The 14,579-nt window shown below is 37.6% G+C and overlaps 1 protein-coding gene across 5 annotated transcripts in view; it reads right to left on the reverse strand.

Moving 5' to 3' along the window:
- ASB5 (ankyrin repeat and SOCS box containing 5) overlaps positions 1 to 14,579 on the reverse strand; it is a 90,380-nt gene that overhangs the window by 14,786 nt on the left and 61,015 nt on the right. For all 5 annotated transcript variants that reach the window (XM_007496089.3, XM_001364823.4, XM_056802933.1 and 2 more), the window contains one exon: positions 3,750 to 3,829. In XM_007496089.3, coding sequence (XP_007496151.1) covers positions 3,750 to 3,829 — 80 coding nt within the window. The remainder of the gene's footprint in view (positions 1 to 3,749; positions 3,830 to 14,579) is intronic.

Raw genomic sequence — 14,579 nt, forward strand, 5'->3', positions numbered from 1 at the left:
TTCAAGTTAAGGTGAAGCAGAGTCTTGCACATAGTAGGTGCTAGAGAAATCCTTATAACTCTACCCCCACCAGACTGAGTCATCAGTACCGCTTTGGATCTATTGTGAGAGTTTGACATGGCATTAAATCCAAGTCCGATGCTCACTTTTAGGGAAAAAAACCCCACAACTATCATGTGCTCTATATATAGCCTTTTTTTGTTTTTGTTTTTAAACTCTCTCCAACAAAATTTGATGCTGCTTGGAAACATCGTCTAAGGATATTCTGAAAAATAGAAATGTCTAATTCCTTAGAAGGTGCCTGAGAGAAAGAGAACACTGCCATGCCCTTCAGCTATAAATGTATATTGTCTTCACATGCAATAAAAGATAATCTTAATAGAATCTGTTGTTTTTCAAAATGATGTGTTTGATGATCTTTGTTTGGGATTCTATAACTTCCTTCTTTCCCTCCTTCTTGGGGGTATGGGGCACCCTGGATACTGGAAGTCACTAGAAGGACTCCAGACCAGAAAGAGCACATGAGGAATTCCTCAGTCCTGACTCTGTAGTGGGACACAGGAAAACCAGAAATTCTAGGCGACACTTCAAGGACTCCTTTGAACTTCTGATTTCAGGAACAAAATATCCCTGATGAATGGACAAAGATGGCATGTATGTTCCATATTTTTGAGATCTGCATATCTCACTTATAGACAGCATTCCTAACCTCAGGCAACTACCTTTTCCCCAGTTTTCTGTCCTTGTATGATAACACATCACCAGCTTTACCTGTAAAACTATATAAACTAGAGTCTCTTATCCTTGGATGAATAAACTCCATCTTGCCTCCTAGCCATTTGATTTTCCCACCTAATAAATCTCTATTTTCTAAAGATTTGTTGGGGCTTGGTAATTCTTTAGGCAGGAACTCCCCATGAAATCAGGAAACTGCTGTCCCATAATATTTCCTCCATCCCTCTTTCCTTCCTTCCTTTTTTCCTCCCTTCCTTCCTCCTTACCTCTGTTCCTCCCTTCCTTCCCTACCTTTTCCTCTCCTTCCTTCATTCCTTCCTTCCTTCTTCCTTCCTTCCTTCCTTCCTTCCTTCCTTCCTTCCTTCCTTCCTTCCTTCCTTCCTTCCTCCCTGCCTTTCTTCCCTCTCCTCCCTTTCTTCCCTCTCCTTCCTTCCTTTCTCCTTTCCTTCCCTCCCTCCCCTCCCTCTCCCTCCTTCCTTCCTTCCTTTCCCTCACTGAGTGAGGAGAGATGAGAAGAGAATGTATTTTGGCAGTTCTTTCTTGGTTTGATGGAACTTATAAAATATAATAAAGGTGCTCCAGGCAATCCAGGTTGAGGAAATAACCTCAGACCTGTAGTACATTCCTTTGTTAATTACAATAAAAGTAAAATAACTTGAGCATTCTTCAGCCTTAGCAATCTGTGATCTTCATTCAGAATAATTGTAGACTTGGTGGTTTGCTTTGATGAAATCTCTGCTCTTAGACTGCCTAAAGCAACTACCAAAATCCATTCTAGATTTACTTTGTGATGCATCATGTAACCAATTGACAGTCATAGGACCAAGTGGGAGGGACTCTTAGGATTATGGAATTAAGTGTAAGAAGGGATTTTCAAGCTCCTCTCTTTCAAACCCTACATTTTAAAGATGAAGAAACAGCCTAGGAAGGGAAGTGACTTGCCTAAAGTCACACAGCTAGTTAGTAGTCAAGGTAAAACAGAACCCAGTACTCTGATTCACTCCTTTTTTTATACCTTTACTTTCTGGCTTAGTAACAGCCATAAAACAGAAGGGCAAGAGCTAGGCAAACAGGATTATGTGATTTACCCACAGTCACACAGCTATAAAGTACATGAAGCCAGATTCTTGACTCACTTTATATAATCCTCTTTCTACTACTGTACCACAGTTATTATCTCAGAGCTTTACTGAAGATCTCAGACAGGGCTCCTGATGAGGGGGATTTAATTATTTTGCATATGGGCCCTAATATCAAATGAGAACAGGAAAAACCCTTAATCAGGTAGACAAATGACTATCATAAGTATCTTAATAGTATCAAAATCCAAAAGCTTTTCTCCTTGCTGTCTTGTGACTCATGCTATCTTTGCCCCCATCTTAGCTATTTTCTAGCCTATCTCCAGTAGTACAAGACACTAGTCTAGGATCATCAGTCATTCTCAGAATGGAAGAAGACAGATTCAAAATGGTGGAAGAATCAGAACTGAAAGGAATCTTAGAGTCTTCTTCATTTTACAGATAAAAAAAGTGAGTCTCAGATGTTAAATGACTTGCTCACAATCTCACAGGTAATAAGGAAGGGGAGTTGAGATTTGAACCCCAGTCCTCTGATCCTAAATTTAATTCTTCAGTTTTAGTTTTTAGGGGATTCCCCCACCCCTTGCATTATTATGCAGCCTCTTTCTCACTGGCATATGGCAAGGCTATGTTTAACATTATCAAGAGACTGATTTGGAGGTAATAATATAAGTTTACTGATTTCATTAGGTTTTATCAGTTAAGTATCATAACCAATAAAGTGATTTATAGGTTTCCATGGCTCTCTTGTGACCAAAGCTCAATATATAGATTTTTAGGAACTCATTATTCGGTCTTTCCCTTGAACATCCCAAGACATCTTTAATTGGTGACAGCTAATTAAGAGGTGGGGCATCAGCCTTCCATACATCCCATCCCCTCACCTAGAGAGGAAAAGAACCCTTCTTTCTTATTTATGAAGCAAATTCTATTGAAAAAAAGAAGATACTTTTTGGGATTCCCAAAGACAAAGAAAATGCCAGGAGCAGCAGACTGGATGGTATCTCTAACCCAGATCCCAGAATACACAGTAATTCTGAGTAATATGAGAATTAATACAGCATATGAAAAATAAATCCTCATAGAAGTCTGGATTTAGGATTCCTCAGACTTCCATCAAACATTTCAAGATTTCCTGGGAGGCAAGTATGAAGAGTGGTTCCAAATCTGCCATATACTACAATCTCAGGTTTCAGCAGATGCTGGACATCTGCTAAGGAAAATCTTAAGAAGGCTAACTCTTTCCTTCAATGAACTGTGTGACCCTTTGTAGGAAATTAATCTTTTGAATCTACTGGCCTTTTATGGGTTCCTTTCTCTATTATATGTAGCAAAATTTCCATGAGGTTTTTCCATATTTAGAGATAGTAAGAACTTTAGGAATAGCCTAGACCATTTCTATCATTTTATGGATGGATAAGGAGATGATGATGCAGAGGGTTAATGGCTCACATAAGGTTAGGCAACTGATTAGTGCCTGAGCCAGGACTAGAAAGAACCCAGATCTGTATTTTTCTACTATTTTATTTGGCCTCCTCAGTGTTAGAAAAAAAATGACTGAGTATCAGGATGGCACAATGGGAAGAGAATTGCACTGGAAAGTCAGGCAACCTGAATTCAGATAGTCTCTAGCTCCATGACTTGGGGAATATCAGATTTTCTAATCTTGATAGTCATCAATCAATAAATCAATTCACATTTATTATACATTTACTATGTGCTATGCTAATTGTTGTGGACACAAAAAAGGGATAAAAAATAAAATGCTGTCCTCAAGGAGCTTACAATCTAATTGAGGAACCTGCTATTCTGCTCCTTTCAGACCATTAGAGGCCATAATTCTCACTGTTCCAAACAGCCCAGTATTGAGAATACTCAATCATGCACTTCACATATGGAAATAGGGAAGTTTTAAAGATCCATATTGTTTCTTACCTGTGATAGTAAAGTCTTCAGAGCAAGAAGACGGCCTTGACTTGCTGCTTCATGAAGTGGCGATCGATCTGCCCAAGAACCTACCAAAAATACCACCAACAAACCAAAATCCATGAGTAAAATTAATCCCTGTTACTCCTGTATTATTCCTAATGAAGAGTAGAGTCAATTGTCAACAAAATGCCCAAAATATCCTTGTTCGTCCTAGGGCACCCTGGGATCAGACCATTCCAGGTCTGCTGTATCTTTCTGGGTGTATTCCCAAACTCTGCCAGGATCAGACCTGTTCTGCTAGGACTACTCCAGAGAGAAGTCAGAGGACCACAGCAACAACATCTGAACATTCAGCCCAGTGCATTCACTTTACTGAAGAATTTCTCAGTTATTCCTAAGAATTAATCATTTACACAAAAGAAGGGCACTTCCCTACAACAATTATAACCATTTAGAAAAATAAAAGTATATCAGTGGAACAGACTGGATGAAGAAGAATCAGAAACAATGAAACTCAATAACCCAGTGTACAATAACCTTAAAATATAGATTGCCAAAGGGAGAAAAATCACTATTTGATAAGAACTTCTGGGAAACTGGAAATTAATCTGGTGGAAATTAGCTGTAGGACATTTTACAACATTTTCTACAATAAATTCAAATGAATATATGAATAGAATATTAAAGATCATACCATGTAAAATGAAAAGCAGAATATATATTTTTCATAGCCGCATGTAAGGGGCAAATTTTTATCTAAACAAGGGACTGAGGCAATTATAAAAGATGAAACAGACAATTTAAATTACATGAAACTGAAAAACTCCTTTTGCAAGAACAAAGTTAATGCAGCAAAAATAAGAAGGGAAGTCAAATGGGGGGAAAATCTTTGCATTAAATGTCTTGAAAGGATCTGATATCTCATATATATATATATATATACATATATATATATATACGTATATATATATATTGCAACAAATAGAAATATATTAAGACCAAAAGCCATTCATAGAAAATTGAAAATTGGCCAAAGGATAAAAATATTTCTCAAAACAGAACTGCAAATTATTATTATTTTAAAAAATTTTTAGAATTAATAGTAAGTATCAGTTCCAAGGCAAAAAAGCAGTAAAGACTAGGCAATGGGGTGTAAGTGACTTACTCTGGGTCCCACAGCTAGAAAGTACCTGAGGTCATATTTGAACCCAGGACCTCCCAGCTCTAGGATTGACTCTCTATCCACTGAGTCACTAGCTGCCCCAGAACTGCAGATTATTAAATAAAAGACTATTACAAAACATTAATGATTTTTAAAAAGCAAGTCAAAACAATCTCTTAAGTTTCAACTTATGGTTTCCCCCAATACCTGGCAAATTGGCAGATGACAAAAGATAGTAATAATCAATGCTGGCAGGGATGTAATCAGACAGGCACACTACTACTCTGTTCATTGATCCAACCACTCTGGGTAGCAAATAGTAATTATGTAATGGAAAGGACATACTATAGGAACCCAAAATTCAATTGCTAGATATGTAGATCCCCAAGGAGATCAATGACAAAAACAAAGCCCCCCTAAACACTAACATAGTTAAAAAAGATGCATTTTTGTTGGTAACAAATTAGATGACCACAGTAGGTGGACACAGACAAGAATTGCCAAGATAAAGAAAAGTGATGTGTCATTCATCTACAGCAGTGGAGACAAAGGACCCATATCAAGGAGAGGATGAGCACGTTGAAATTAAACTTGAATGATGTCACCATTTTATAGCATGATGTTGCCCAAGTCTCCTTTTGGCTCCTGAAAGAGAATGCCCCATTATGGAATTTCTGGCTGGTTTAGACATCATTTAAGCAGAGAATTACTGCTTCTGAGCCATCACAGACCCACAGAAAAGGCTTTAGAAAACACAGGTCTTAAGAGAACCAGAAATTTATAGTCGGAAGGGACCTTAGAGTCCATCTAGCCCAACCCCTTCATTTTACACATAAGGAGAAATGGATTCCCTCTCAAATTACCCTTTCATGCCCCTAAAAAGGTTGAACAGGCATCTGTGCCCACTTGTTAATTTGGTTTATGGCCCTCATATAGGCCACAAAGAGGAAGTTAAATTCTCTCCAGTCTCTACCACAAACCTTTTAAGAACAGAGATTCTTAACTTGGGAGTTGACAGACCCATGGATCAATTTTTGGGGGGAACCATGAACTTGAGTTGGAAAAAAATCACATCTTTATTTTCACTAATTTTGTGCTTCTTGCCTTTATTTAAAATAAAAACATTCAGAGAAGAGGTCCTTAGGCTTCAACACATTGTTAAAAAGAGTTTGTGACAGAAAGGAGTCAAGGATCCCTGTTTTCAAAAGTTTCCTCTTAAAAGACTTATCTTAAATAAATTCTCTAATCTATTGTGGGGAAACTCAGGTTCAGGGATAGATACCTAATATGCATTTTTGTTTTAGTTTTATTTTTACCATATGATATCTGAGCATTAATTCTAGATTGGGATAATGTAGAGCCAAGGGTCCAAGAGAATCAGATGTATCACTGGAGTTGAACTTTTCCTTACAAAAATTGGTATTTTAATTTATACTCACTTCATGGGTTGATTCTTAACCAACTGCTTCCTACCACTTCCTCCTTACTGCATAGTTGCTTTATTTCAATAACAACTGCTTAAGTAGCAGCAGCAGCTGTAGGGTAGAGCTTGGGCAAAACTCAAGCTGACACCTATTTGGGGGAAGATTTTTATTTTTATCCTTAAAAGGTCATTTTACACAGGGTAATAATAGGAAGGATTCCAGCAGCTGGTTGCCTTCTGAACTGGGGCCCCAGTGGACGACTGGCTGATCTTGTTATTACCAGGGCTTGAGTAACAATAGATTTTGGCAATGTTTACCCACTTGAATTACTTCCAAGAGTGTTATTAAAATTCATGATGTTGGTGGTAAGAAGGAGGGACATGTTTGCATCAGTCCTTTCCCTAAAAAAATCTTGGACCTTTTGGGCACTGATAATTATAATAATAATCCGTGATGGGGGGGGCATCTGGCAATGGTGAATGTGAAGCAATTTGGGGGGAATTTCTCTTTGTTTTCCAAATACCAGATCAGAAGCAACAGAGTGAATAATCTTGAGCCTTCCTTTAGTCTTGGATAATGAATAAAGTAATGGACTTGGGAGTCAGGAAAACCTGGGTTCAATTCCAATTTGAAATACATTATAGTTGTTTAACCCTGAACAAATCACTTAAGTTCTGTGAGTCTCAGTTTCTACATTTGCCAAATGAAGGGGGCTGGCTGGGATGAGCTCAAGGGCTCCTTCCAATTCTAAATTTATGATCATATAGAAATTAGTTATTTCCCTTTAGCTTAAAGAAATAAAGGCAACTTTCAAAAATCCCCCAATTCTGGCATGAATCATCTCCATCAAAATTCCTTAAACTTCTGTGGACCTGAGCTACTACTGGAGAGCAATTTTTGTAATCATTTCAAAGCCTGATGAGTTCACCAACAGGTTAGGGCAAAGTATATTGCAATCTGTTTGCTGTCTTTTTGAATAGTCTCACAGATTCAGACTTGGCTTGCCTTCTATGTTCTTCAGGGTTGGGTTTTTTTTTTCTTTTAAAAATAAAGTTTTATTTTCCCACATAGTTCTAAAAGTTTTGTAATTACTTGACATTTTACAAACTAATTTGGCTACCAGCACTTTGGGGACTTGAAATATAGCAATGAAGCAATAAATGTTTCTCCAAGGAATCTGGGGTTATAGAAAATTCCTGGGATAAAGGTGGACTCAGGGAAATTTAAAAGCAAAACAGAAATTGGAGCCTATTTTCCTAATGAAAAATATTTTTTCATGAATGAATGAAATTTGAATTGAATTAAAAAATGAAATGAAAAAATTTCACATGAAATAAATATTTTTGTACTTATACGATTTTGTAGGTAACATTTTAAACATGAAAATATCACTAGCCAGACACATAATAAGTGTCTAATGAATGCTGATGGATTAATACGGGCCTGGCAGGTAGGAGACAAAGAGAAATGGAAGGTGGTTTGTGCTGGACAGGTCAAACCATAACTTTCCATTGCCCAAAAAAGCAGACCACCACCATTCCTTGCTTCTAGCCATCACTGAGGAGAGTATCTCTGGTGCCATTTTGACCTGGTAACTACTTCTGTGGATACTCTACTTTTCTCTACTTCTCAGCAGCCACATCTATTGAAAAGGTAGAGAGAAAAATCCTTGCCACTGAAGTCCCTGGTGCTATCAAATAGTTCAACATCGGATGGCTTTATCAAGGCAAATGACATCAAGGAAGATGCACTTGCCATTTGCCTTGCTGCTTCACTAGAAGGACCACAGGGCCTTTTTATGTGACTTGCAGCTGAAACCTCCTATATGTGTTATTTCCCATCATTAGAATGTGAGCTTCTTGAGAGCAAGGACTGCTTGACTTGTCTTTAGATTCCCAGCACTTAGTACAGAGATTTTGCACATACTAAATATTTGATAATTTTTTCCCATTCCTTCCTTCCCCAAAGAACGTCTACTCACACCCTACAGAACAGTGAGATTCCATGGAACATAATTTGGGAAATGCTAGTGTAAAGAAAGGACTTGGAGGTCATAACGATTCATGTCTGTTTCCTAGGTGATAGAGGATGCTTATCACCCAATTCAAAAGCAGGAGATTTATTTTATTTATCTTTTTTTTTCCTTTGTACTCCGTACCCCTTAGACAACTGTCCTGAGGAGGGGGAAAGCACTCTATGAAATAAGGGTGAGCTGTGAGTTGCTGTTCTTCGATATCCTTGGCCACTTGGATGAACAGAAATGAAGGAGTTTAGTTATTTCCTAGATACAAACTGAAATAAAAATCGAGAGATAGGCAGCTCAGTAATTGTACTGAATTCCTGTGGGTTTCTCTTGGCACCATTTCTTATTTCACTTCCTCTTCAATAAAACCATATATTTCAAATTGTAGTTTTCAGGAGGGGCAGTAATAACATGTTTTGTGTCAGCACAGGGACTGAGATTTATACAGGAAACTGGAAACATGGAGAATAATAGCCCCTAAGACACATCCTGGGGGTGTTCTGCAGCTGGTTTATACGAGCTGGGGATAACAGCTGATTGTGAAATTTAACATTGTGAGCATTTGCACGTCAGAAATGAGCAAATGCAACAAATTGAGGCTTGATCTATTTTTTAATTTGTTTAGACTTAAGAAAATGATGGGAGAAAATGTTAATAATGAAAATGACACTTGAAAGTATGTCGTCCGTACCAGTAGATAGTACCCTAGTATATAGCTCATGCCTGTGAAGTCATAGATCTTTTCAGGTATTTTAATACTATTTGAATTATCTACCTTATCTATCTTAAAGGATAATTTAGGTCAGGATAATGTAAAGCAATTCTAGCTATATGAAGTCATTTAACTCAGTCATTTCAATGTTAGATTAAGTTCTTAATTAGCTGGTCAATTAGCATTTATTAACCACCAACTATGTCCTAGGCACTGTGTTAAATTTTGATCAACATTCAAGAAGGGGGCTTTCATCATCCTTGAAATCACACATTAAAAAAAAAAACAAACCAATCAAACATCCCTTTAAGTAGCTGCCTTTTTTCATCATCACTATTTTAGAAAAAAAAAAAACTTTAACAAAATGAGATAAAGCAAAAAAAAAAAGGTTCCTCAATAACCATTAATTATCTAAGGAATGGAACTAATGATAAATCACCTTGCTGGAGTGTTCTGGTTAATCAAGAGTTACCATTACTAGTTTTTGTGGGTACAGGAGTTTCTTTTCATGTAACCTCCACCCTAATTGTGTAGTAAATGTTTTATGTCAGTAAATATTTGATGAGGGACTGCTAGATGGCTCAGGAGATAGAGTGCTGTGCCTGGAGTCAGCAAGACTTCTTTTCCTGAATCCAAATATAGTCCCCAAGGCACTTAATAACTCTGTGACCCTGGGCAAGTCACTTAATCCTGTTTTTCTCAGATTCTTCATCTGCAAAATGAGCTGGAGAAGGAAATGGCAAATCATTCTAATATTTTTGTCAAGAAAAACCCAAATGAAGAGTTGGACATGACTGAAATGACTGAACAACAAAAATATTTCATGAAATGATAGGATTTTTAAAAATTCACAAAGTAGCTATATAACATTGTTAAAAAAGAAAATTATGGCCTCAGTATTTAGCTGATATAATCACTGATATCTCTCATTTTTGAGAGCCACGGAGGTTGATTTCTAGTCTCCATAGAAATGTGGTTTTTGAAAAGTAATTTGGCAAATAATATAAAAATGATTCATAAGCATCTGGATCTTGTTTCTTATGGACAGTGTATACAATTTGACTGCAATGAGAAAATTTCAAAATTTACCTTATCCCTTATCTTTTTTAGAATGTTTCTTTCATTAAAAAAAATTAAAGCACAGAATCTATCACACCAGTTTTCATTTTTAAAAAAGCCTGTTAAAAATTAAATTACAGCATCAGACACTTCCCAGTTCTGTGACCCTGGGCAAGTCACTTAACCCCTCTTGCCTAGCTCTTAGTGTTCTTCTGCCTTTGAACCAATATTATTCATTCAGTAAAGGAAACACGTAGAATTTTGAGTTCTTGAATGTAGGTTCAACTCCTACTGTTCTAGAAATAAGGGGGTTTGAACCCCTATTATTTATCCTATCAAGATAATTCTTTTGTCAGACATATTTCTTATATTTGTGGCGGGATACTTGATATTGTATATTGTATATTGATACAGTATTGATTGTAAGATAGAAGGTAAGGGTTTAAAAAATTAAATTATAGGACAACATACTATAAAAATAAGTTGAATCTTAAATTCTGAATCTTTGGCAAAATGTAAATAAGACATTGACCCTTTGTTCTTAGGTAGCATGCTCCATTTATCTTGATCAAAGAGTGATAAAAAAAAGAGCAACATGATGCTAAATCTCCAGAAATTTGTTTGACATGACATTTGAGCACTGAAAAAAAGTTAATTTTCCCAGGGCCACCTGACTACATGTGTCTGAGGTGGGCCTTGAAGGCAGAGCTTGCCAGCCAATGAATGGCCAATGAATGGCCATCATTATTCCATCTTATCTCTGTTGAATCACTGCAAAATCACTAAATCTGATTTATCCAATATTCATTAAGTACTTGCTATGTAAAAGACTAATAAGTAATAGATAATTCCTATCTATGAAAAACTCATATTTTAATCATGGCATTTGTTAGAGTGAGGGTTTCTTCCATTGTCAAGACCGAATAAATTTAATTATCTCTAAACTAGAGCTAAAGAATAAATAATCTTCAGTATCATTCTATACCACTCATAGCATTTGCTCTTCCATTGTCCCTCCCCAGTGTGGCAGCTAGCCAGCCACAGCCCTGGAAACAATAATGAAAAGGGAGAAGTAGTGGGAGAAATGGCCATTCCCCAAATATTCCTTCAGGGACTATTCTGAAGATCTGAAAGACAGGAGGTCTAGCCATGGTATTTGTAGAGAAGATATTCCTGACATTCATCTCAGCCAGCCCTCATCTCTCGTTTCTGTTGTCAGTCAAAAAGATTGGGTTTGACTTCACTTTATCAGTGATGTCTGCAGGCACAAGATAAGAAATGGAAAGTGGGAAGTGGGAGACATAGAGAGCAATTATTAAAAGGGACACAAGAAAGTGTTTGAATTCACTCTTTAAACCACCCCGCCCCAAATGTTTTGCTTGTTGCCTGCCTCACAACTTCCTTTGAATTCTTTCTCTCCAAAACTCCGGGTAGCACTGCCCTATGGGTCCATGAGATGATGGCTGGGATTCCATCTGTGAACACTGCTTTATATTGCCTGGGATGGAGAGAGAACTGAATGTAGTAATAATAACAAAGATAACAACATCATATGGGTGCTCTCCAGGCACTCTAGAGGTGGCTAGACAGGGCAATGGATGGATAAGGAGATGGACCACGAGTCAGGAAGATCTGGGTTCAAATCTGTCCCCAGACAGTTACTAGTCTGGGTAAATCACTTAACCTAAAATAGGGATGATAATAATAGCAGGGTTGTTGTGGGGATCAGATGAGATAATATCCTTGTTTTCCTCTTCCCTGCTACTTCCTTATATTCTCAGAGATAGATGGTACATTCCTAAGAACACCACTAGGTCCATGCAAGTATGGAGGAGAGGGATCTTGTAAGACACGAATAACAAAACAGTATTTACTGACCACCCAACGTATTTTCAGCACTCATTAAATTAATTCTATAAAGTCGTTAAGTGATTTTTGAATCTATTTAAGCTAATGACTGGCAGCTGTTAATCACAATGTTATTATAGTGTACCACAGAGGACAAAGTTAAATAAATCTAATAGATTAATAAATTACAGTGTATACATTATATGTATTTGTACACATATACACACACATTCTAAATCAGTAGGGGGAAAACTGACCATTTTTCTTCTATTTGTTTTCAGTTCTGCCTGCTGCACTCTAAATATCCCTTCCCTCATAAGTACTTCCCTGACATCCAACAGGGGAAAAAATGCCTGTCATTATTTTGGTAACATGTGAAAATCAAATGATGCACCATCCCATTCCAAGTTCTATTTTGTACCTTGGCCCTCTCTTCTCCCCTCCAAGAATACCCAAACATAGCAGCTACTGGGTGGGTTCAGTTCAGTCTTGTACAGCAACAAATCTGTAATTACTTTCAATTGTAATAGGTTTTGAGCTATGACCATGTGCCAGTTTTTCCAGGACCACACATCAGATGCACTTGTCAACTTGTAAAATAATTGAACGGTTTCAAAATTCCATTATCCCTTAAGTCAGGGAAGGAATACCAGATCCTGCTCCCCAAACATAATATCAAGGATTCCAAAGGAACAATCCCCCCTTGCACCCAATCCCCAACTTAACTTGGTAACAGGAAACTTTAAATTTTATCCATTTAGGATAAATGACTCAAAATTGAGTAATTTTAACAAATAACGGCCGTTTTCAAAATGCTAATCGAGCCCCTACTGTTCTGGTCTCTCTTGAAAACTACATAGGAGGTAATTCTGACTATATTTAGAAACAACACTGGTTCCAGGCCATCTGGTATATAATTTACGGGGAACAGCACTCGGTACCATTCTGTAAACATTACCTTTCGAGAATAAAAACATCCACATGAATTGAAATCATTTTTACCGGGGTACAGGTCATACCTAAATCTCCATCTCCCCACGGCACTTCAAGCCAGCCACTATTTAGGTAAAGCCGACTCATATCTCTCTATGAAAATAAAAAATCTTGTCGTTTACTTGGCTGGTTCCGTCATCCTGTTAAGGAGACAGGAGCTCAATTTCATATGACCTTCCACTTCCTAAACTATTGGTTGGAAAGGAAAAAACAACCCTCTGAATGAATATATTACGTTAAAAAATACTGATCATCTTTTCTTATTTATAAATTATTCTTACTGATTATTAGTTTTGCAGAGTAGCTCTACGTCCACAGCCCCTCTGAAAACTAGACTCTTTTTATAAACTGTTAGATGTCACTCACAACTTAAGTTTCTCTCACAGAAATAGGATAAAGAAAAATCTGGGGGTTCACCCAGAGAAGGCAATCTCTGTCACAACCACTTGGCTTCACTTTTCCCACAAGAAAAAGGCTCACCGAGGGCTTTAGAGGGATTTGTGAATCTAGCTCAAGGGTAGAACGCCATTTATCAGGTATGTATATGGCAGCTAGGTGGGGAGTAGATATATTGAGATTGGAGTCAGGAAGACCAGAAGTTCAGATCCTCTCACAGACCAAATTAGGCAAATCAATTAACCTTTCACAGTCTCCAATTTTTCGCTTGTAAAAATGGAAATAATAGCTATGAAGATCAAATAAGATATATCTATATTTATACATACATACACGTGAATATATAAAATACTCTAAATATTTAAAAGTGCCATATAAGAGTTGCTCTTACGTTGTGGTAAAGATTCCTTCCTGAATAGGAGATGGACTTGCTGGCCACCCAGGTCCTTCCCCCCTCTAGAATTTTATGCTTCTGAGATAGATGTGAAAGAATGACTCTCAAAACCAAGATTTCAATCATCATCGCATCCCCACAGAGCTGTGATATTTCTCAGACTGGATTAGTTGGCCTAATTGGGTTGGACATGGTACTAATGAGCATGCCCTTGGGTGACAGGCTGGTCCCTACTTGGTCCAGATGACTGGCTTCTTTCCAAGGATTTACTGTGCCCTTACCACTGAGACCATCTTGTAAATGCAGGTCAGGGGAAGAAATGGGGGATTCACCATGGATCCATCCAGAAAAGCAATTCTCAAAGCCAACATTTTACAGATTCCAGAATACACCCTATAAAACAGCAGTATTTTTGTGTGTATACATATATACACATAATACAGCATTCTCTACCTTATATCAAATGCCTACTGGAAAAAAACACTAGCTCAGAGGGTCTGGGGTCAAATCCTGCTTCTGATGCCTTAAGGGAAATCACTTAACTGCTCTCTGAGACTCTGTTACCTCATCTGAAAAGATGGGGTGGGACTGGAAAGCCTCCAAAGTCCCAGCCAGCTTCAAAGCTATCATACTATGATCTTTCACCAGAGTCCAATTTCAGAGGTTGATTCTAGCCTGCAGGTGATTGGGGAACTCAAGACCCATAACAGCAGATAACTGACAAATACTTTGGACAGACTTTGATGATGGTCCCAAGAAGGGGCAACATGGCGACCAAGGGCCTGCCTCAGTAGTTTCTCAGATGCTCATCGCTATTTGTAGATA

The sequence above is a fragment of the Monodelphis domestica genome, chromosome 6 (assembly GCF_027887165.1).
Source record: "Monodelphis domestica isolate mMonDom1 chromosome 6, mMonDom1.pri, whole genome shotgun sequence".
NCBI classification, from domain to species: Eukaryota; Metazoa; Chordata; class Mammalia; order Didelphimorphia; family Didelphidae; genus Monodelphis; species Monodelphis domestica.